The sequence below is a fragment of the Nelusetta ayraudi genome, unplaced genomic scaffold (assembly GCF_046127955.1).
Source record: "Nelusetta ayraudi isolate G7.1 ecotype Tasmania unplaced genomic scaffold, CSIRO-AGI_Nayr_v1 ptg000011l, whole genome shotgun sequence".
NCBI lineage: Eukaryota > Metazoa > Chordata > Actinopteri > Tetraodontiformes > Monacanthidae > Nelusetta > Nelusetta ayraudi.
Window position 1 is genome coordinate 26,524,930 of NW_027466061.1, and position 23,781 is coordinate 26,548,710.

General features: G+C 41.0%; 2 protein-coding genes and 1 pseudogene across 2 annotated transcripts; all 3 read left to right on the forward strand.

Annotated features, from left to right (window-relative positions):
* The first annotated feature begins 3,740 nt into the window (after positions 1 to 3,740).
* LOC142884320 (sodium- and chloride-dependent GABA transporter 3-like) lies at positions 3,741 to 8,729 on the forward strand. The gene is made up of 14 exons (XM_076019832.1): positions 3,741 to 3,950; positions 4,042 to 4,176; positions 4,247 to 4,384; positions 4,732 to 4,831; positions 5,214 to 5,346; positions 5,545 to 5,679; positions 5,949 to 6,052; positions 6,144 to 6,268; positions 6,661 to 6,773; positions 6,844 to 6,981; positions 7,083 to 7,185; positions 7,404 to 7,504; positions 8,288 to 8,458; positions 8,622 to 8,729. The coding sequence occupies exons 1-14, from the start codon at positions 3,794 to 3,796 to the stop codon at positions 8,727 to 8,729; spliced, it is 1,761 nt and encodes a 586-aa protein (XP_075875947.1). The 5' UTR covers positions 3,741 to 3,793.
* A 77-nt stretch (positions 8,730 to 8,806) lies between these two features.
* Positions 8,807 to 12,949, forward strand: LOC142884321 (sodium- and chloride-dependent betaine transporter-like; annotated as a pseudogene).
* Positions 12,950 to 19,797: 6,848 nt separating this feature from the next.
* LOC142884249 (sodium- and chloride-dependent betaine transporter-like) lies at positions 19,798 to 21,851 on the forward strand. Its single transcript, XM_076019763.1, has 6 exons — positions 19,798 to 20,045; positions 20,254 to 20,588; positions 20,767 to 20,901; positions 21,217 to 21,320; positions 21,447 to 21,571; positions 21,663 to 21,851. Exons 2-6 carry the CDS (start codon positions 20,400 to 20,402, stop codon positions 21,839 to 21,841), a joined length of 732 nt encoding a protein of 243 aa, XP_075875878.1. The 5' UTR covers positions 19,798 to 20,045; positions 20,254 to 20,399; the 3' UTR covers positions 21,842 to 21,851.
* Positions 21,852 to 23,781: the final 1,930 nt, after the last annotated feature.

Here is a 23,781-nt window from a genome sequence, read left to right on the forward strand (position 1 = left end):
CCAAACGTTTGTTTTGTGCTGAAAGAAAGGATGTAAACAGGCACGGATGCTCCCTGCCTGCACCTGTTTTTACTCATCCACACTGTTGCTTTTCATTGCACTGCAAGATTCACCTCTGAGATGAAGGATACAAAAATAGTATTGAATTGAATTGTATTTTGGGAGGCGCTTCGGCCACATGTTGAAAAGGAAATAATTATTTGCTCATTTTGAGTCCAACAAGCAGTTGCCTCCCAGTTTGCGTCCAGTGAATCTGTTTATTTATGAGTGCTGTGGAATGGCAGGCTTGCCGGTCTTGGAGTCTTCTGAATCTCTTAAAGTGAAGGAAATCTTACGAGCACAGACGGTTGAATAGTGCGAATATGAGTCTTTATTTTTTTCACTGGAAACTAGGCAGACTATAAAAATTAGGACACACTTCAGGGCTTCTTTGCACTCTTTTCCTGCATGTAAATGAAATCACTGTATAAGTGGTATTTCTGCAACATTTGTAATCCAGCACCACTGAGCCTTGCAAGGCAGTCAGGTCACAAAGATTGCAAGTGGTGTTGCAGAGTCATCTTCAAAGCTAAATCCCCCAAAAATTCCAGCCCGTTCCAAACCTGTTTTCCATTCCCAGATGGGTTTGGGACATACATCATGTGAATGTGGGAAATATTCCATCTGATATGCCAGGTTATAATTTCACCTTCAGGCTAACCAGCTTGATGCTAAGATATTGGCTGAATCAGTAGATTTAACTGACGGAAGCATTGTTTGCTGAAAAATCCTGATAAAGAGATGAAAAAGTCTGGCACACTGTTAACGGTACACGCTTGCACTTTGTAATTTGTAAGAAGCACCAAAGTTATTCATAACCCCGGTAATGAAATAATAATAAGTGGTTCGAAAGGGGAGCCATGTGATCATGTATCATCTCCCTAATATGTTGGCTAGGGCAATTTGCAGATCTGTCAGTGTGTAATATGATGACAGGCTTTATTCCAGTGAGCAGTTAAAGCCCGTCAAGATTATCATTACTGAGGATTCAAGCAGCCTGTGGTAGTGCAAATACCACTACAGCTGACTAGAAAGTCATTGTGATTAAGATTCTATATAGGATTTGCAACGACATGAAAGGAAGACTGCTTCTTGTGAATGATGATGAGACGGATGTTGAGAACTCAAGCAAAACAGATCACAAAGCTCCACGGAGTGAGGTCTTTCCTCAAGCACATTTCTTCTATTGTCATTTCCAAAAGTGGATATTAGCGACGCCCCATGGCTCAGCTGTCTGTCTGTGAGACTGGAGGGGAGCTGCAGCTGTGAGAATCCCTCCCACTAAATAAAAATGAATCATGTCTGATCTCACTCAACAGATGCGACAGTGGAGCAAGAAAATACGTTCTGTGGCCACTCCCTGGAATGGCGAGGAATATCCTTTCTCACATTATAGTGCTCAGCTACAACCCAATAGCAGCTCTCCAGGTTGACCTGTGTCTCAGAGTGGGATCCAGTAGGGCATGACACTCCTATGTGCTCTAACAGGTTTGTCAGTCATTTGTCAGTGAGCAATTGGTCAGAGTAGGCACCATTTTCTTCAGCTAATTATCTGCAGTAAAGCAGAGCATACACATTAACATGAGCTAGTTTCCCACCCTGTGTCTAGAAGCAAAGCAGCCTCGGGTGTACGTGCATTCGTAACACTGTGTTACGTATTTATTTGAGACCCCACCAACTGTGTCCCAGTGGGCTGAGAGTCCAATTAAGCCTATTATTTGACAGCTGCGCCCTGCTTATCGGTCAGGCTCTGTGAATTACTCTCATTGTGTATCAGTTAAATTGCAAGCACTCATACATCAGAAAACATTATACATTCTGATTATTTTGTTTGATTCAAGCATAAAAAAAATAGGGAAAGTTGACACATTTGGCTAGCAATGCACAAGTTGATATCACTCATTCTTGCTGTTCTTATTAGATGTTGGTCAGTGTTGCTGAAGCAGTGACTTTTTTACTGGACCTGACAGCTTTTACACAACCTCTCGGTTCTTAACTTTGCAACTCAGCAACCCACAGAGCAACTTTTTCTGGTTCCTGGGACCGTGTTGCCATGTTGATGCATGATGTCAAAGCAAGTCACTGCTGTTTCAAAGTGCTTTAGTATCAGACCCTTCTCAATGTTTGGTAATCACCAACCTGACCCCATTTCAGCAAAGACTAAAAACAAGTCTGCACAAAATGCACTCCTTTCATGTTTTGTGTTGCATAGTTTGATTCTCTTCCTCTCCTGATTTTTTTCTGCTGTCGTGCACAAACTCAGCTGCAGCGAGATCAGAAGTCAGAGTAACACATGTTCTGATGATGACTGCTGTGATCATGAGAATAAAGCAGTTAAAACCATTAGGATAGATAGATAGATAGATAGATAGATATTTTATCAAGCAAGGTCTGTTCCGTTTCTCTGTTTTTTCCTTTTTTACAGACGTTGAAAAATCAAGTATTAATTGGATTTAGCATGTTTGGATAAACTGATAGAATAACTTGAATGGTAAGTTTAACACTATCAAAATAGATAAGCAAATCAATGTAGTATTATAATAGTAAACCTCGGGCTCCACACAGGTTGCCACACATGAAGAATTCATAAACCCGGTCCCAGTGCTACATGGATTGTGCCGACAATGCCAGAATGTGGCAAGGCGGAGAGTGCCCGGGAGGGCTCCGAACCCCAGATTCCTGGGTAATAGACATGCACGCTGGCTAGTCGGTCAAAAGGATATCCTCTCGGCCGAGTAGCCAGGACACATGATCAATTGAAGGCATAGTGACTGGACCCTCAACTGTCGCAGTTTCATATTTTTTTGGTGTGTGTAATTGTATAAGTGCTGTTAAATAAAGTAGTTTGGTTTTCCTACTCTTCGAATGGTTTTAACACCAATATTAGCTGGGTATTGTGCCGTTGTGCTAATGTAGAAGACAAAGGACAATGTTATAGGAAGCAAGCTCAATTGTTTATAAATCGGGGTTTTACAACTTCCTAAACTTAATAATAGCAAAGTTGAAGAAGAAATTAAGTTTCCTTAGCTCTGCTACAAGAACGAGGGAGGTATGTGAAAATCTGCTGTTGGAGGAAATCAGTGTGATAAATAAAACAAAAATGCTGTTTGTGTGATGGGCTTTCTGTATTTCTTGGATATAAATATGTACATTTAAGACAATGTTGGTCCTGTCTTTGGATATAAATTTATCTTTAATATTGAAAAAAAAAAAAAACCTAAAACAACAACAACTCTAAATTATGATGGAAATAGAACTGGTCGTAACTTAAACATTGGTCTTCTGTTCAGGTGTCAATCACATGCTGTGCTGGGGAGCAAAATGCTGTGTTTGCAGATGGCTCAATGACAAAGTTGACTTCAGGCAATTTCTCAGCACTGAACTTGGACTTTGCTGTACAATAGCAGGAAGTAGCTTATTTGTAATTAGACACAGTATATACTGACTGGAACATTACATTGATTACTGCCATGGAGATGATTCTGACTTTTGGCAGGCTAACATTTCTTCATCATGTGAATGTCATAACATTATCAAAATATTGTATTATGATAAGTATTTCTGCAGGGAATTTGGTTGGACAAAGAGATTGCTTTCCTTTTTTTTTTTCAACCAATGGCAAACTTCCTTTGATGTGTACCTGGTTGAATCCTGCAGTGACAACTGACTAACTAGGTAGTCACAAGTAAGAACAGTAAGGAGGCAAACACTTGAGTCTAAACTCACTGCACTGTGAAGTGTTCTTGAAGTTGGAATGTTCCGACAAAGGAGGAAAGCAGAGAAGCAAAGAGATGATGGAGACCGAGGCCAGTGGGCCAGTAAGACAGAGTACCTCCTGGTGGTGGCTGGGAATGTGGTGGGCCTGGGTAACGTATGGAGGTTCCCCTACCTCTGCTACAAGAACGGAGGGGGTAATTACTTTTCACGTTTGGTCCTCAAGGCCATTGTTGGCAATATCAATGTCTTTGCAGGCCAAAGTGTCAGGTTTTTGTACTTCACCAGGTGCCTTCCTGGTGCCATATGGTCTCTTTGCTGTGGTGTGCGGGGTTCCTCTGTTCCTCCTGGAGACGTCCATTGGCCAGTACACCCAGGAGGGGTTTATCACCTGCTGGAGGAAGTTGTGTCCATTAGCACAAGGTGAGATGATGTATCCTAACAGATACAAGATAAGAGGGATGAAAAAACAGCTGTTTTTAATTAATTTTAGGAATTGGATACGGACAGTTGATGATGAAACTTTACGAGTTCACCTACATCATTCTCCAAGTCTGGGGCCTTCTCTACTTGGTGTTCTCATTCAAATCTCAGCTGCCCTGGGCCACTTGCAACAATACCTGGAATACAGGTAAAGTAGTTTACATTGTTTGTGATATGGGGAACTATTAGAAACAAGCTTTTTCATATATAAGATGTTATGTTATGTAATGTAGGACTTAAAAAAAAACTGCATACACCGGGAAATGTTATTTTCTTCCTTACTCTTTAAATTGAGAATGTTTTGACGTACATGGTGACAAATTTGATGTGAACATCTTATCTTGTCTCAGCTATTGTAGTTCACTATTCATAATGCAAATTCTGAAACAAGCAACCAAGGCAGGATTGGTGGTGTTAACCTGTGTTAAAGAGTGTTGGTAAATTGTTTTGGTCTAATTTGCTTATTTTATCTGTTAATTTATATTTCCATCTTAGTTCACTGCAAGGGACTTCATGAACTGGATTATGCCCACAATATGACAGGAAACGATGGCATGCAGGAGAACACCTCATCTGCAGCAACTGAGTTCTGGGAGTGAGTAAAAAACACTCCGGTTTGATCTCATTGATTTATCCTCAAAAATAAAGGGTGCCTGATAAGTTTACACAAGAAAACTGTTTTGAAAATCTTACAACTAAATATAATCAATTTTCATAATTCCACATGTCATCAATGAGGATAGGATTAGCCATAATCACTCATTGATGGCTTTTCAAAATGCTTGGATTATATCCAATTACTCTTTCTCATTGCTCAGTGAAACAAGATATTGAGACTTTAACATTGTGATCGAAAGGAAAACATTAACCTCATTATTATCAATCTGTCACCAACATTGTTTATAGATCTGAGAAAGTGTTTAATGTTTTTCACCCTGGTGGGTGGAAGTTAAAATTACATTTTCTATTTTTATTAGACGACGAATACTAGGCATGTCTGCAGGCATAGAGGAGGTGGGCAATGTGCGGTGGGATCTGGCTCTGTGTCTTCTGGCCAGCTGGGTGTTCTGTTACTTCAGCATCTGGAAAGGTGTCAAGTCCTCTGGAAAGGTGGATGAAAGAGTTTTTACTTTAAATTATTTTCTAAAAAAAAAAAAAAAACTAAACAAAAAAAAACAACATATTAATTTATCTATTTATCTAAAGACAGGAAACTCATTTTTTAAATAAATAATTGAAATACGTGTATTGTATATGTTATTGCTGTGCATGAATAATTAATTATTTGTCAATTTTGCATTGTTAAAGGTGGCTTACTTTACTGCCACGTTCCCTTACGTGATGCTGCTGATCCTACTGATCAGAGGAGTGACTCTGCCTGGAGCTGCAGACGGGATCTACTACTACCTGTATCCAGACCTGAGCCGACTCTCCAACCTTGAGGTGATTTCCTATCTTAGTGTTTGTGACCAGACAAGGACTATTTCATTTGAAGGCAAAGCCTTCAATGGCAAACCTGGACCTCAAGTGCAACAGTTCACTGTATTGTTTGTGTTGTATTGTTCTCTTCTCCTGTATTGTATGTTTCATCCACACAAAGCAGCTGGAGATTTGACTGCACCACATTAAAAATGTGCTTAATTGTTATAAATGTTGAACTTTAGGCTGGGAGTCCTTCCTTCATGTAATTTGAATGTTTTCTCATTTCACAGGTGTGGATAGAGGCGGGATCTCAGATATTTTTCTCCTACAGCTTGACTACTTCGTCTCTAGTTGTGCTGGGCAGCTACAATGCATATAACAACAACTGTTACAAGTAAGAATTAAAATTTCACCCACCCAACTCAGTGAAAAACAAACAAAAACAAAAAATTTGACAAGTCTATTGTCCATCTGTGTCTGCCGAGGGACTGTTTCTGGATCTGCCTACTGAACAGTGGCACCAGTTTTGTTGCTGGATTTGTTGTCTTCTCTGTTCTTGGATTCATGGCCCAGGAGCAGGGTGTCACTGTTGATGCTGTGGCGGAGTCAGGTGGGTTTGACAATCTTTGATATTTGATGCAGTGATCTTTGATGTACAGGCAGCAGGTTGTAGAGCTCAAACGCTTTTGTGTATACAGACTATTCATGTCTATACACTTGTAATGAAGCACAATTGGCGGAAAAAATAGATGGAAGCTGGTAGTATACTGGAGTAGAATTTGCTTCAGAACCATTTATCATGTATTATTATCCATTACATCAATAATTATGTATGTACTATTGGTAATTTAGGCTATTATTTAATCTCACCTATAATTTATAGATATTTTTGCATGTGTCCTTTTTTGTGCTCTTTATTTGGCTATCTGTGAAAACAGACAAAGCGACCCATGGTGAGACTAAACTGTTAAAAATAGCCTGTTATTTTCCTTCCCCCTCTAGGTCCAGGACTGGCCTTCATTGCCTACCCTCAGGCTACAGCCATGATGCCTCAGCCTCAGTTCTGGACCGTCTGCTTCTTCCTGATGCTCATCTTGCTGACTGTTGATACGCAGGTTATAAAGATTAGCATATTATCAAACAATACATCGTAAGAGGAGACAAATAACTTTGTTCTGTTTGCAGTTTATCATTGTGGAGAGTGTAAGCACAACAGTCAGTGATTTGTTTCCAAAGTGGTTCCGTGAACCAGTGAAGCACGAGATCTTTGTCCTCGGTATCTGTGTGATCAGCTTCATGGCACAACTGGCTTTAGTTACCGAGGTGAGTAAAAGCACGCATGTAAACCTGTAATATGAATCCAAAAACAATCCCAAAAAGTTTAAGAAATGTAAATCTGTGTGCCTTTCGTCTCTTGGCTTTAGGGAGGAATCTATTTGTTCCATCTTGTTGACTTCTATGGATCGACCAGAGTCTGCCAGAATTTCATGGCTATTTGCGAATGTCTGGCTCTGTGCCTGATTTTTGGTGAGGATTTTGAGGCTGGTTTGTTGGTATGGCTTGATTGCAGAAACACTCTGTCAGTCTTTCAAGTGCCAGACTTATTGTTGTCTTTTTATGTGTTTATGTGTTTTATGTGTTGATCATGATCAATATCGTTGTTTTGATTCTTTTAAATTTTGTTTCAAATGTTGTGACAAATGTTCTTAAATCTTATTTATAAATCGTATTTGGACGTTCACCAGGTGCTGACCGTTTTGTCAACATCATCGAACACATGACAGGAAACAAACCATCAGTCTTCTTCAAGCTTTGCTGGAAATACTTTATACCTCTTCTTTCAGCAGTGAGTGGAAGTATTGTGACTCTGCTGTTGCAAAGTATTTGCTTAATGGGTTCTATGCAATATTGTTTCACCCCTTCTACATATAGAACCAAAACAAATGGTTTTCCTGCGCATCCTCAGCAACTTGCAGTGAAGGAGAGAAACAAGGATATAACACATCTAATGGGACTGTCACTGTTTTGTGGTTCATCATATTAAATAATGAAGTCAGCTGAGAATTTGTCTGGGGCAGAGCCATTGCTTTGGAGAGGTGTGCCCAGGCAGGAAAAATTTAGCAGCCTCAAGTCAGCTTTTTATCAAAAGTATTTTAAACCACTCCTTTGGGTCTGTGGCCTTGACACATAAATGAACCAAATAGAATTTATTGGAACCAATGCAAAAAAAATGCTGACATGCATTAAATGAGCAACAATGTAATTGTAATCGTATTTGCATTTTATTATTATTATAATTTTTTTTACTTCTTTAGAAGACCTTATCTTTTTTCTTCATTGATGTTGGGAGGGGTGTGGCAGTGCTCTCTAGTGGTCGCCTGCCACTGCTGTCGAGATAGGGAGAGAAGAAGACATTTAAAACTTTTAAATTAACGTGCAGCCAACAGGGCCAGAAAACAACACTCACCAAAACCGCTGTGAAGTCACTTTCTTCTCTTGCAGCTTGACACCACTAGTTCTTTACATGATCCAGATTTTGACTGTTTGACAAGTTTAGCAAGCTAAATATAACATATAGCTCAAGGCAATTTTACACTTTTGTATTACATTTATCGGTTCATTTTTACAGATTTCTTTTGTCCTATACCTGACTGACTACAAGCACCTGAAAGTTAATGACCATTATGTTTACCCTGACTGGGCATATGGCCTGGGATGGATGATGACGCTCTCCTCTGTACTCATGGTGCCACTGTGGGCAGCTGCTCAGATGTGTTTGACAGAAGGAACCTTCAGACAGGTCAGTGTCCATCATGTTAAAGCCCCCACAGTATTGTTTTACAATGGATTTTTGATATCCCGAAGGGTTTCTTTTGTGCCAAAAAATGCTGCTTTTTGTTTACGCACAAAAGTCTCTTGTTGTATTCCTAAAGATAATGTGCACTATTGTGTGTTGGTTTTAGCGCTTGTCCGCTCTTTGCCGTCCTGCTGAAGATCCATCCTGGCAAAGCAGAACAACGAGAGGGGAGGAAACCGGTGTTGAACTGACATCTTCTGCACTGGCAACTTAGTGTAACTGAGAAATTACTTCATTATATAATAATAATATAAAATAAAGAAAATAAAAAAATAATCAATAGTTGTCACCATGATGTCTGGAAAATGTTTTGTGTGCTTTATTATCTTAGCTAAAAAAGCAATCTAATTATTTACCCTAAAGGCTGTTTACCTTAACTTAGGTTTAATTGTACCCTTTTAATTTTTCTTGGCATACCTGCTGGCTTAGTTGGATGTGTGATACAGCACATTCAAAAATGCTGAATAATAAGCATGAAATGTTTTGTGTAAACCTCTAATCATGCGCACTTCGAAACATCTGAGGAGCAATTTATTTTTGATGGCAAATACCTTACACAGGTGGATTTCCTTCAAATGCATTTAATGTATTTTTCCTGATCATTCAAGTTCAAATATTTTTGCTGGACTGACAAATCTGCTAATGGACAATGCATGTTTTTTGTCACAGATTTCATATGAGGGTTGAATATTTCTCTTGCTTATTTCAACATCTTTACCAAATAAACTTCCTGAAAAATGTGAAAAACGTTTCACTGCAATTTATCCATCCATCTATCCATCCATTTTCTTTACCCACTTCTTCCTAGGCTCAGGGTTGTGGGGGTCTGCTGGAGCCTATTCCAGCTGTCAAAGAGCAAAGGCAGGGTGACACCCTGGACAAGTCGCCAGTTCATCACAGAACCACATAGAGACTAACAACCATTCACACTCACATACACACCTACGAACAATTTAGAGTTTCCAGTTCACCTCACATGAATGCTTTTGGAGTGTGGGAGGAAGCCGGAGAACCCGGAGAGAATGCACGCAGACACAGGGAGAACATGTAAACTCCACACAGAAAGATCCCAGGCAGGGAGTCAAACCCACAACATTCTTGCTGCGAGGGGACAGCACTACAGCACTACTGTGTCTGCACTACATGATCAAATTTAAAAGTTGCGAAAACACTGTAGTAAGATAAATATTTGTGCAGCAGAAATGAGGCGTTAAATAAGAGTGTGTATAGAGACTGTTTTACATGATTTTACATGATTTTCTCTTCTTCTTCTTCTTCTTCCCCTTTTTTCTAAGCAATGGTAAACTTCCTTTGTGGTGTACCTGGTTGAATCCTTCAGGGATGACTTTGTCCTGTCAGACGGTGGGTGCTGGGGTTGACCACAGGGATCGAAGAACTCGGAAATGTGTGATGGGATCTGGCTTTGTGTCTTTTGGCCTGTTGGATGTTTTGCTACTTCAGCGTCTTTAATGGTGTCAAGTCCTCTGGAAAGGTCCTTGTAGACATGCAGAGGAAATTATACTGTAGCTACAGTGAATTTTTTTGTATAACAGCTTTTCCGTCATTTAAGGTGGTGTACTTGACGGCAACATTTCCCTACCTGATGCTACTGATCCTTCTCGTCAGAGGAGCGACCCTTCCTGGAGCTGGGGACGGGATCTACTACTACCTGTATCCAGACCTGAAGCGTCTAGCTAATTATGAGGTCCCCCCTCCACTCCCTTATCCTAAATCCATATCAGTGTCAAATATCAATGTCAGACAAACTATCTTTAGATTGATTACTAATTGGTGTCTCATTAGTCCATAATGCAATGTACAGCTTATGAGAGTTCAGGGAAAAAGAAACAAATCACAGTCGAAATCTGTAGCCTAAGTTGTATTTATATATACAACATATATTATATATTTTCTTAGCTGGGGTAAACATGTAAATACCCAACATCTAGCACTGAAATTGCATGTAACCCCTTCAAACTGGCATAGCTGTTCTGCAATAACATGTACAGTCTGACGTTCTGACCTTACAGGTGTGGATAGAGGCCGGCTCTCAAATATTATTTTCATACAGCCTGAGCACAGGAACCTTAATCGTCATGGGCAGCTACAACAAGTACAGCAACAACTGTTATAAGTAAGCGACAGTAACAGATGATGGTGCCGATTTTCCTGATGCCCTCCGATAAAATCACAGAGCCTGTCTGCTCCTGTCTCCTCTTCCAGGGACGTCTTCTGGATCAGCCTGCTGAACAGTGGCACCAGTTTTGTTGCCGGATTTGTTGTTTTCTCTGTTCTGGGATTCATGGCTCATACTCACAGCGTCACTGTTGACACGGTGGTTGATTCAGGTAAAAATAAGTGTCCAATTGGCCAGTTTTAGGAGGTTTGGACACAAATGCATTTACCTCCTATTTTTATTCTCTTCCTGCTTCACAGGTCCTGGGCTGGCCTTCATCGCCTACCCTCAGGCTGCAGCCATGATGCCCTTTCCCCAGTTTTGGAACGTCTGCTTTTTCCTGATGCTCCTTTTTCTCACTGTTGACACACATGTAAGATTTTTCCCTGTGATGCCAAACTGATGAATGAAAACAAGGCATTTCAAATTTTGACTTTCCTCTGTTTTGATAACCTCCATTTTCCAGTTTGTGACGGTAGAGTGTTACATCACCTCCGTCAATGACTTGTTCCCCCATTTCTTCCGCAAACCCAGAAGACATGAGGCCTTCGCTCTTTTCATCTGCTTGGTTTTCTTCCTCATACATCTGCTGTTGGTAACTGAGGTGAAAATCAGTCTATCACTGCTGGAATTTTGCTTTTTTGTTTCTCAAGCAGACAAGTGTGTTTCCCTCAGTTACCTTTACATTTGTAACCTTTTAAACAAACACACCTTGTCTGCTTTCAGTATTTTTTCCCCATTTTCTTATTTATGCTTTTTCGCATTTCAGGGAGGGATTTACATATTCCAGCTCTTTGATTATTATGGCACATCCAGAGCGTGTCATAACTTCATGGTTTTATCCGAGTGCCTGGCTTTGGCCTGGATTTTTGGTGAGCAAAACCATCATCAAAGTGACCAGCACCCCACTGCTCATTTTGACGCGCATGAGTGTGTGTGTGTGTGTGTGTGTGTGTGTGTGTGTGTGTGTTTCATCTCTCTCGCACTCTGATATAAGACCAAGACACTGACAAATATAACGTACACAAATATGATCGAATTTGTCATTCGCAGCATTTTATTTTGAAAATTGCTTTAGTTTGAAAGTTAACCGAATTCTCTCGTTTTTCTTTGAGTGACTTCCTGTCCAGATGACACATATCGCTCGCGGCTCGCGCACACAATAGAGCAGACCCCGAAACGATAAATGCATGGCGCGAGTCACGAGCAGTGGTGCGCTCCGCTTCAATTCTGGTGTGAACGACACCATTGGTTAACATGAGTGCTGTAAGGAAACGGTCTCCACTTTGCGGCGCTTCCGCGTCCAGTTTGAACCAGGCGTTATGAACTCTGACTGTATTCCAGGTGCCGACCGAGTTGTCAAGATTATTGAGGACATGACGGGATGCAGGCCTTCTGTTTTCTTCAAATTGTGCTGGAAATACATCCTTCCAGTGTCGTCACTGGTGAGCTGAAGACACAATCTAGTTGTCAAGTCATGCTACTGGCTCTTTAAAAGGAGCAGTTGACTTTTTTTTGTTTGCATGATTCAAACATTTCAAACTTTGATTGTTTTTCTGTAGTTAAAAAAAAACACAGACCACACAGTAGTTACAAGGGATGACTGTTGTCCCCACACACTCCCAGATCTCTTTCATCCTCTACGTTGCTGACTACAAACACCTGAAGTTCAACGACTGGTACGTCTATCCTGACTGGGCGTACACTCTGGGATGGATGATGACACTCTCCTCCGTCCTCATGGTGCCACTGTGGGCCGCTGGCCTGATGTTTTTCACAGCAGGAACCTTCAGACAGGTCACTCTCCTCCTCCTTGGCTGACAGAAGAAACTCACCTGTCCTGTATGTTTCCTAACAATCTGACATGTTTTCACTTTCTTCACTTCTTGGCTTCTACAGCGTTTGTCCAGCCTCTGCTGCCCCGCTGAGGAACCAGCCTGGCTGAATGCAGCTACTGGTGGAACTACTGCAGAACTGACAAGTTCTGCAGAGGCGACCTAGTTTAAGTGCAAATAGCAACAATTGTATAACACACCTTTGCATTTTTAAAGATGTGGTTATTCACACGACTATTTCTGTTCTAGTTTATTCAATGATTTGAAACTTGTTTTGTTTCTTCTCAAGATTCAAGATTGCTTTGTTTATCACATACAAATAAATATGCAAGTGGTTTAACTGGTAATATAATCTGCCTATTAACAAATGAAGAAAGTGGTATTCATGTTCTACATTTCTATAATGTACAAGCAACATTTTGACAGCAAAGAAGTTATTTACTGGGCCCTATTTGTAGTTGGTGGCAAAAACAAAGACTTCCAGATAAAGCAGGTGGATAACTCTAATTGTTTGCTTGAGACAAATAGTGAAGTGTCATTAGGTGGAGAAAAAAGGAATGCTAATTAATTTCCATATCAAATTTTCAAATTTTATTGACTCACCCCCAGGACGTAGAGAGAGAAACAGGATTAACACCCCTGAACTGAAACTCCTTCGCACAATAATTAAGCTGAATAATTTTCAGTGCGTTTACATGGCACTAGAGAAAGTCGAATTATTGCCTTAGTCCGATTATGATTGGAGAACTCACGTGCATGTAAACACCTTACTCCGATTATGATCGGAGTTTGAGAACTCCGATTGGAATCGGAGAACTCCGATTAAGACACCCAGATAATGCGATTGGAATTCGAATTTCTCTGCCATGTATAGGCCTTAATCGGACTATTAACTGGACAATGCGAATGCGAATGCGCACGTGCCACGCCTCGCTCTCGCGACTCATGACAAAACAGACGGCGCGAAACAAACTTGGCAAACGTGAATAAAAATGTTCACATTTGGAGAGAGGATGAGACCGGGGTGATGCTTTCTCTTCTAAAAGAAATGGACATATTAAAATAACGCGCAACGGAGACCTTTTTTAAAAAGGGTAGCGCAGCAAATGCAGGGCTCCGGCTTTGCGCACCCCTGAACAAACACGTATTCGTTCGTATTTATATTTCTACCTTTTCGTTCACATTTTTTGTAAGTTAGAAGAATTTTAACTTTGTAAAGCACACCAAAGAGATGTTTTTTCTGATTTGTTTTTATTTAGGTAATTTTGCTGTTATTCTGCTGGAAACGGCGTGCAGCGGCACGAGCTTCCTCCACGGTCGGCACTTTAATGAGCGTGTGTGTAACTGAAGACACCGTTCCTTTGCAAAACCTGTACACAAACTCTCCCACCAGTCTGCTCCGAACCCGAATCCAACAAGAACGAGAGTTTCAGGTCCGTAGCGACGGCACAAAGCGTAGCATCGAAGACATTGTGTTGTTGTAGCCCTCCAACAGCAGACGACGTTCTTGTCTGCCTTTTAAAATAACCATGAGCACAAGATGGATTCTGCCGAGGTCTTTCCTTGTTATCACAGCAGATTGAATTTTTTCATGTGACATACCCCAACATAAAATTTATTTTCAGGGATTTTTCTGAGTGTCTTCATCACCTGAGTGAGCAGTCAACTGATGACAACCTGGTGGTGAGCTGGATCCACTGGCAGAGGGGGAATCCAGAGAGACTCGACAGACCCAAGCGTATTCACCTCTATTGTTAATGCAGCTGCGGTCCTAAGTTTTCTGGTGCCTGTCACAGAGGCAACCCCCAAACTCAGTTGTGGATGCGGTCAAGCTGAAGAAGGAGTCCCATTGAGCCTTGTTGGCTTGTGGAACCCCTGAAGCAGCTGATAGGTACAGGCAGGCCAAGCGTTCCGCAGCCCAGGCAGTAGTGGTAGCAAAAACTTGGGCCTGGGAGGATTTCAGGGAGGCCAGTCGCCTATTCATTAGAGCTGTCAGTAAATTAAAGTTAATTAAAAAAATTAATCTGATTAATCGCAAGGTTTTCCATAGTTAACTCACGATTAATCGCAAATTAATCGCATATTTTTTTTTATCTGCTCTAAATCTACCGTAAACTGATATTTTTCCTAATCATATCAACATGGGAGTAGGCAAATACTTGCTTTCTGCAAATGCAGGATGATAACACGCACTCAGGTGTCCATCTCAAGACCTCTTTCATAATGATCACTGACCGGCATCTCGAGGATCAAACAGACGCATTTTGATCAAGTCTTCCTCTGTGTGTGTGTGTGTGTATTTGTTTAATCTCTCTCGCGCTCTGATACAATGTACTGACAAATATAACATACAAATATGATCGAATTGGTCATTCGGTTTTTATTTTGAAATTAGTTTATTTTGAAAATTCACCGGATTTTCTCGTTGTTGTTTTTTTTTTTTTAGCGACTTCCTGTACCTTTGACGAGGATCGCTCGCGGCTCGCGCACAAAATAGAGCAGACGCCGAAACGACAACTGCATGGAGCGAACTGCGCCCCTGTTCGCGTCTAGTGTGAACTACCACATTGATTAACGTGGGCGCCGAATGGAAGCGCTCGGCGATTCGCTTCCACGTCCAGTGAACTGACGTTAAATGCATGGCGCGATCCGCGAGGGGAGCCGCGCGCCTGTTCGCGTCGGGTGTGAACTACTGCATTGATGAACATGGGCGCCGAATGGAAGCGCTCGTTTTTTTTGTTGTGTTTACAAGCCGGTACACCGGCTGCAAGCGTGTGACTGTGTGCTGTGAGTCAATTCATTTCCGGTTTCCACAATCTACGGAGTGGCCAAAGGTTCAAAAAGCATCGTGTGCGTTAATCGCGCGATAAAAATATTGTCGGCGATAAAGCGGGGTTGAATGAACACGTTAATAACGTTAACTTTGACAACCCTTACTATACATGGGCGAAGGCAGGGGACACCCTGGACAAGTCGCCAGTTCATCGCAGTATAATAAAATATATATATATATATATATATATATATATATATATATATATATATATATATATATACATATATATATATATATATATATATATATATATATATATATATATATATATATATATATATATATATATATACTGCGATGAACTGGCGACTTGTCCAGGGTGTCCCCTGCCTTCGCCCAAGACAGCTGGGATAGGCTCCAGCAGACCCCCGTGACCCTGAATAGGACTAAGTGGGTATAGAAGATGGATGGATGGATATATATATATATATATATATACATATACACATGAAATGCTTCAATATATTGCTAAACTATATTAGCTAAAGACAGTACTAATAAACAATGAAACAAGCATTCCCAAACTCAAAAATGGTCATCAAGCAGTAACAAAACAGCCACTAGCTGAAACTGTTGCAATAATTTTTTTTTTATTTTTTAACACATCTGTTATGATCAAATGAATCAGTTTTAACATAAGACTTTGTATTAGAAGTTTTAAGTTTTAAGAATAAAATATCGACATACCATGGTAATGATTTGAAGCCTCTAACAGTTAGAGGCTTCAAATCGTTGGAGGCTAGGCTAAACATCAGTTAGTCTAACTGATGTTTAGCTTAGCCTCCAACGCACTTACCAGTTTATGAGTTACAGTTTCAGTTTCCTTGTCAATGTGGTTGGGGACAGTGGAGTGTTGTGGACCCCAATAATACGCATTGTTTATATGTGTGCATACATCAAGAGTCTTGCTATATTAATATGAAGGATGTGAACAAGCCCTGCAGGGTAGAAATTTAGTTCTACTTGTAGCAATAAAGATAGGCTGAACCACCTGGTAAAATGAAGTAAAATGTTGACAGACAAAAATATAAGTAAATATTTGCTGCTGAAGTAAAAACAAAAAACTTAAAAGAGCTGAGAAAGACAAATTATTACAGATGCCTGTCATAGTGCGAGAATGAGCAGACAGAGGAGGACAGAGGAGAACCAGAGGGCCATCGATGACCGAGGCCATTGGGCCAGTAAGGCAGAGTACATTCTAGTGGTGGCAGGAAGTGTGGTGGGCCTAGGTAACGTGTGGAGGTTCCCCTACCTGTGCTACAAGAATGGAGGAGGTAATCACCTATGCTGAGAGCTTGATTCTGAACTGTTTCAGTCAACAAAAAGAAAGCTAGCTGCAGCTATTTTCATTTTAGTATCAGTCTTCTTGATGAAAATGCTGATTGGACTGCTTTTGATACATTGTGTAATTGCATGTTTCATGAGCAAATATCAACACTAACGTCGGTGTAATATTGATATCAGCTCCTATTCATTTGCACTATGAACTATTCACTATTCTTTGCACGCAAGACTATTTTATACAGAGAGTGAGACACCCACAGTTAGTCACAGATTGATTTGTGTCTTTGGATTAGCTAAACTAAAGATTCATTTTGATTAAACTGTGTTTTAATCAGGTGCCGACAATGTTCTGACTTTCAAGGACATGTCAGGAAGCAGGCCACATGTTTTCTTCAAGCTGTGCTGGAAATACATTGTTCCTCGTCTCTCACTGGGGAGTCCCACTGCTCCTGCTGGCAACCGATGAAATTACACTTGATTATTAGATTAGATTAGATTAGATTTTATTATTTTCTTAATCCCAATAGCACCAGGATGATGATGATGATGATGATGATGATGATGATGATGATGATGATGATAATAAAACAAAGCCAATAAATACAATACAGGTAAAAATTAGGTCAGTTTGTGAGGCAGGTTTTCAAATCAGATCAGAGGTTTTGCATCAGAAAAAAAGGAAGAGCTAATTCTGGCAACAATACGTTTTTAAGACAGTTTTAAAATCAGCAGAATAAAGAATTCTTCTGATGTCAAAATAGCTCAGTTTTCAGTTTAATGCTGTTTAGCCCCACACCATTTTTGGAAAGCAGACACAGCGCCCCGAGTGGCTGAATCTGCTCAGATTTCCTCAGACACATTCAGACCACGTTTCCTCTGCAATATCGGAAGATATATTTGCAAACCTGTGACATGTGATATGATTCTCTGAGTGTTTTACAGAGATGTCGGTTACCAAAGCTTGGCCATTACACCTTGTAATTAATCTTTTATTTTTGCATTGTGTTGTTCTTCCCAGGTTTCTTTAATCCTGTACTTTGTTGACTTCAAACACCTCAAATTTAACAACTGGTACGTCTACCCGGATTGGGCGTACGCACTGGGATGGACCATGGAGCTGACCTCCTTTGTTGCATTGATACTGACAATTGCTGGACAGATGTGTCAGACGTCAGGAACGTTTATGCAAGTGGGTGTTGTGAAGATTCCTCCTTTTAACTGTCCACACATTTATTGTACACATAACCATGACACATTTTTTTTGTGAAGGCAGAGTGACACCCTGGACAAGTCGCCAGTTCATCGCAGGGCCACATAGAGACAAACAACCATTCACACTTATATATACACCTACAGAAAATTTAAAGTGTTCCCAATTCACCTCACATGTTTTTGGACTGTGGGAGTAAGCCAGAGAGAACCCACGCAGGCACAGGGAGAACATGCAAACATTGGACCCATGACCTTCTTGCTGTTAGTACTTTAGCTGAGGAAATGAGTGATATTATAACCAGCTGAAGGTGTCTATCCAAACAAAATGTCAGGCAACTAATTACAGCATTTCTGAATTTTATTTAAACCTACTGAAGAAGCCAGTCTGTTCTTTCCTTCTTCACGTTTTCTTACTGTATTTATTACACTGTGGGCACATAAGGATCAAAGCACACTCCAATAGCATAACCATATGAATGTTGCTGATCTAGCTTGGGTGTCATTAAACACATATGCTTGACATGTTTATGTGTAGCATCTACCTTTACATTATAGATAAAGATTTATTTTGTACATATGTTGTTTTAAAGAAGCAGTTTATATATTTTTGGTCAGCATCTCCATCAGTGCAATGATACATTTCATCATCCCAACCATGGAGCTGGCGATCTTGACCATTCTCCGACCATCACACAAGCAGTCATGGCAACCTTTTTTTCTCATCGTCCAAGGCTGAGAATTCAAAATAAAATAAGAAAGAGTTATTTCATTGTTTGCTAGTTAGACAACCTCAGATCACTGGTCGTGTATGCTGCATTACTTGGCGCAAATTCATAATGCTGATGTAGGACTATCGTAGCTAGCATAGGTAGTACGTTTACAGTGGCCAACATCAACACACAGTGTCTCGAAATAAAATGACTAGTATCAATATCTGCAGTACTGACCAAACTGCAGACTAATACTGAGGTTGTCCTGTAAGGATTAGATACGGACAGTTGATGATCCTGCTGTATGGGTTCATCATGGTGCAAGTGTGGACTCATCTACCTGGTGTCCTCATTCACATCACAGATCCCCTGGGCCACCCGTGATAACAACTGGAATACAGGTTGACCTCTGATTTAGATTCAACTCCTGTACTTAACCGCAGCCCAAAAATGACATTGCCATGCTCTGTAGTGGAATATGGCGCTCATCACTGAGCCATACTGGGTTTCCACCTTAAGTCTCACAGTCCAGTTGCCCAGTGCTTGACATGGATTGTTGCAATGGAACCTTGTCCTTATATTTTAATCACTTTACAGAAACTTGAAATCACCAGTTTCACATGTCTCCACCTTTGTTTGATGTGGCACTCAGCTTTGGAAACATAGACAGTAGTTCAGCAAACATTAGCTCTTTCTGCTTTGCCTTGAGTGATGCTTGTGCCACCGTGTCTTGCTGTGATGACATCTGTGTAAACATTCATGCAAATGTTCACTAAATATTAGAAAAATATACAAAAGTTACCAAATAAGCGTTGAGCTAGCCCTATGGGGCAGATCATACTACATCACACGATAGGACTCTGTGACAAAAAGTTAATTTGGGGCTTGAGATGAACAGACAGAGACAAACTGTTGGAGACCGAGGCCAGTGGGCCAGTAAGACAGAATACATCCTGGTCATCGCGGGGAATGTCGTGGGCCTGGGCAACGTGTGGAGGTTCCCCTACCTCTGCTACAAGAACGGAGGGGGTACAGATTGTTTTGAGGCAGCAGCTGACTAAAAGTTTGGCCAAAACCAATAATTTTTCTGCACGCAGGTGCCTTCCTGGTGCCGTACGTCCTACTGATTGTGCTGTGTGGGATGCCAATGTTCCTGCTGGAGACCTCCATTGGCCAGTACACCCAGGAAGGGGTCGTCACCTGCTGGAGGAAATTGTGTCCACTTGCGCAAGGTAAGTGTGTGTGAGTGTGTTTCAAGGAACAACAAATGCAGAATGTTGGCAGGGAAGTGGAGGGTTGCATTGTTGGTAGAACAACACTGACTAATCTTTAATTCCAGGGATTGGATATGGACAGCTGATAATGACTTTGTTTGACTTCATCTACATCATGATACAAGTTTGGGCTCTCTTCTACCTGGTTTTTGCATTCAAAAGTCACATTCCCTGGGCCACTTGTGATAACACCTGGAATACAGGTAGAACAGAAATCAGTTACTCAACACAACAACAATTACACAGGTCACTTAACAGATGCTATTATTTCAGACCAATTCTTAGCTTGATTGGTTGAGCAGGAGCTTTATAGAACTGCTTCTGAAATTTAGGAGCCAAGAAATGGGTGAATTGTCATTGAGTTCACATTTTTGCAACCCACTTGGTGAGACAATGTATTCACTCCACCAGCCAACTGCAAGCCTCTCACTGCTATGAATTCCACGGCCAACCTGACAGCCAATCAGACCAAGCTGGAAAACTCCACATCTGCCGCCACTGAGTTCTGGGAGTAAATTGAATTTTCTCTTATGGGTGGATAAAAAGCAAACTTTAACATGGTAAAGGGGCAAACTACAGCTATATCTGAATGTGAATATCTGACCCTTCTCAGACGGAGAATGCTACAGATGTCTGGAGGCCTGGAAGAGCTTGGCAGTGTGAGCTGGGAGTTGGCTCTGTGTCTCCTGCTCTCCTGGATGACCTGCTACTTCTGTATCTGGAAAAGTGTCAAATCCTCAGGGAAGGTTAGCCTTCACTACTGAGAAAAAACGCAAGTGTGAAGCCACGAAATTTGTTTTAATTTTTTTGTTCAGTTCTTCTACTCTGCGCACACTGGGGCACCATTGTTTACAAGTTTACAGCAGCTTCCTTTCTTCTTTTATTTTTTTTAATTGAACTTTGAAACCAGCTTCTCCATTTCAGGTTGCTTATTTCACAGCTACGTTCCCCTACGTGATGCTGCTGATCCTCCTTATCAGAGGTGCCACTCTGCCTGGAGCTGTTGAAGGGATCTACTACTACTTGCATCCAGATCTCAATCAATTGGCCAACCTTGAGGTGATCTGAGCAAACCTCCTCCCTGATGCTGCAGCTTGTTAACTTTTTGAGCAGCAGCGTTAACATGTCAAAGTAATAATAGTGCGTTCAAATGAGGCAAATGTGCCTTTTATGTAGATGATGTGATCACCTACATAAAATTCTGCTTCCGCTATAAAAATCAAAGCAGAGTAAAATGTTCCTGTTTTCAACACGGTTTGCGCCTCAACTAAACAACTTCATCTTTGGCACCCTTTAAGGTTTAACGTCCTGGGAATCAATGTTTTGACTGTTTGCTAAAAACTGCTCTGAAGTGAAGATTTCTTTGGATTCAAGGTCTGGAAAGATGCAGCATCCCAAGTAATGTTTACATATGGCCTGACTGTTGGAACTCTGATTGTCTTGGGCAGCTACAATGACTATCACAACAATTGCTATAGGTAAAACAAAACAAGAAATCACTGGAATGAGGACACCCATGATCTTTTTCATAACTCATTCATTTTGAACCCAAATCTGCCTTTTTCTGTCTTGAAGGGAATGTTTTCTCTGTGTCTGTCCCTCAGGGACGTCTTCTGGATCACCCTGCTGAACAGCGGCACCAGTTTCATTGCTGGATTTGTCGTTTTCTCTGTTCTTGGATTTATGGCTCATCAGCTGGGCGTTGGTGTAGACACTGTGGTCGAGTCCGGTGAGGGCTTGATAGTGCTTTGAGGTCCATCATAAATCGTTGCACAGTTCCACAGAACGGGCCCTGCTCTTGTTCTCGTCCACCTCCTCAGGTCCAGGTCTGGCCTTCATCGCCTACCCACAGGCTACAGCCATGATGCCTCTGCCTCAGTTCTGGACTGTCTGCTTCTTCTTGATGCTCATCCTGCTGGCTGTGGACACACATGTAAAGAACGTGTTTGTGGCAGAGGCAGAAAAAAATGGACATTCTGAATGTTGTGTTCTGCCTTAAATTTACCAGTTCACATGCGTGGAGGGCTTCATCACCTCGGTGAGCGACCTTTTCCCTGGGATGCTTCGTGCATCTGTGAGACGTCAGATCTTTGTCCTCATCACCTGTTTAACTGGCTTCTTTGTGCATTTGATGTTAGTTACTCAGGTGAGAAAAAAATATGGTCTCAAAAACTTAATTTAAAATTAAATTTATAGCACTGACAATGAAAAATAGTTCTTTCAGTTGTCTCTTTTTCTTACTTAGGGAGGAATTTATATATTCCAACTGGTGGATTTCTATGGCATCACCAGATTCAGTCAGAATTTTGTGGTTTTAAGCTGTTGCCTTGCTGTGGGCTGGATTTTTGGTGAGTAATATAAATACTTTTAATTATTTTTTTGTTGAAGTTTCAAACACTCTGGACTTCTTTCCAGGTGCCGACAACGTGGTGGACATCATTGAGGACATGACGGGACAGAGACCGTCCATTTTCTTCAAATTGTGCTGGAAGTACTTCACTCCTCTGCTGTTGCTGGTCAGTGGTGACCCATTTTTGTCACACATGTGTTTATGTCTCACACAAACTGTGGTGACACTTTGTCATTGTTGACATTACCAGGCCACCTTTATTTCATACGTGGTTGACTTTCGTCACATCACCTTCAATGGCCGGTACGTCACCCCTGACTGGGCCTACGCACTGGGATGGACCATGATGCTTTCCTCAGTTCTGATGATTCCACTCGGGGCAGTTGGACAGATGTGTTGGACAAAAGGAACCTTCAAACAGGTCAGTGACTCACTACTTGACAGTAAAGACTTTTTGGGTTTTTAGCCAACAATCGTTCTTCCAAGTAAACACAGCCATCTTGTGTGCTGCAGCGGCTGACGATCCTCTGCCGTCCAGCTGGTGACCTGCTCAGCACAAAGAAGACAAAGGGGAACGACGGAACAGCCGCTGAACTAATGGCAACAGAAACTTAGTGCCACTGTAATGTGTAAACACAATGTTTTTTGTGTTTCTACTTCAAGTGGTCACTGTTGACATGGTTGTTCAAGTCTGGCTGTGAGAAATTATGATGATCCAATAATTCAATCTTGAATTAAACTGCATAAAAAGTGACAGTATTTTCTTTTTTTTTTTAAATTGTTAACATCTATATGCAATATCATGGTTTTATGTCAGGTATTGTTGCCGTACCAAACAAGAATAGTGGAAATATAAGAAATACAAAATTAGAAAAAGACCAAAAAAAAAAGAAAAAAAAAGCAATTACCTGAATAACGTGTACCTGTCAGGACTGAACTTAAGGAACTGAATCCAATGACTAAAAAAAATAAAATAAAAAATAAACAAAAATCAAATTAAATGCTCTTTAATTTTCAAAAAGGCAAAAATAAAAATCACTCTTGCAAGAAATAATACAAAACCATTCATTCATTCAGTTTCCATACCCACTTCTTCCTGAGATCAGGGTCACGGGGGTCTGCTGGAGCCTATCCCAGCTGTCATAGGGCGAAGGGACAAGTCGCCAGTTCATCACAGGGCCACATAGAAACAGACAACCATTCATATGCACACCTACGGACAATTTAGAGTGTTCACGTTGACCTCACATGCATGTTTTTGGACTGTGAGAGGCAGCCGGAGAACCCACGCAGACACAGGGAGAACATGCAAACTCTACACAGAACGCTCCCAGGCCCAGAATCAAACCTACAATCTTCTTGCTGTGAGGTGGCAGCACTAACCACTGCGCCACTGTGTCGCCCCAATACTAAACCAATCTGTAGGTAAAGTTCCAACAAAACATACAATCAGTCCGAAGTGGAAAAGTATAAACCAAGCACAAAGTAGCAAACAAAACAGACTGACAAAACACAATAGAAAAACACAAGCCCTTATTAAAAGACATGAACTCGATTTGCCAGCTTTCTGTTGCAGTTAACGTGACAAA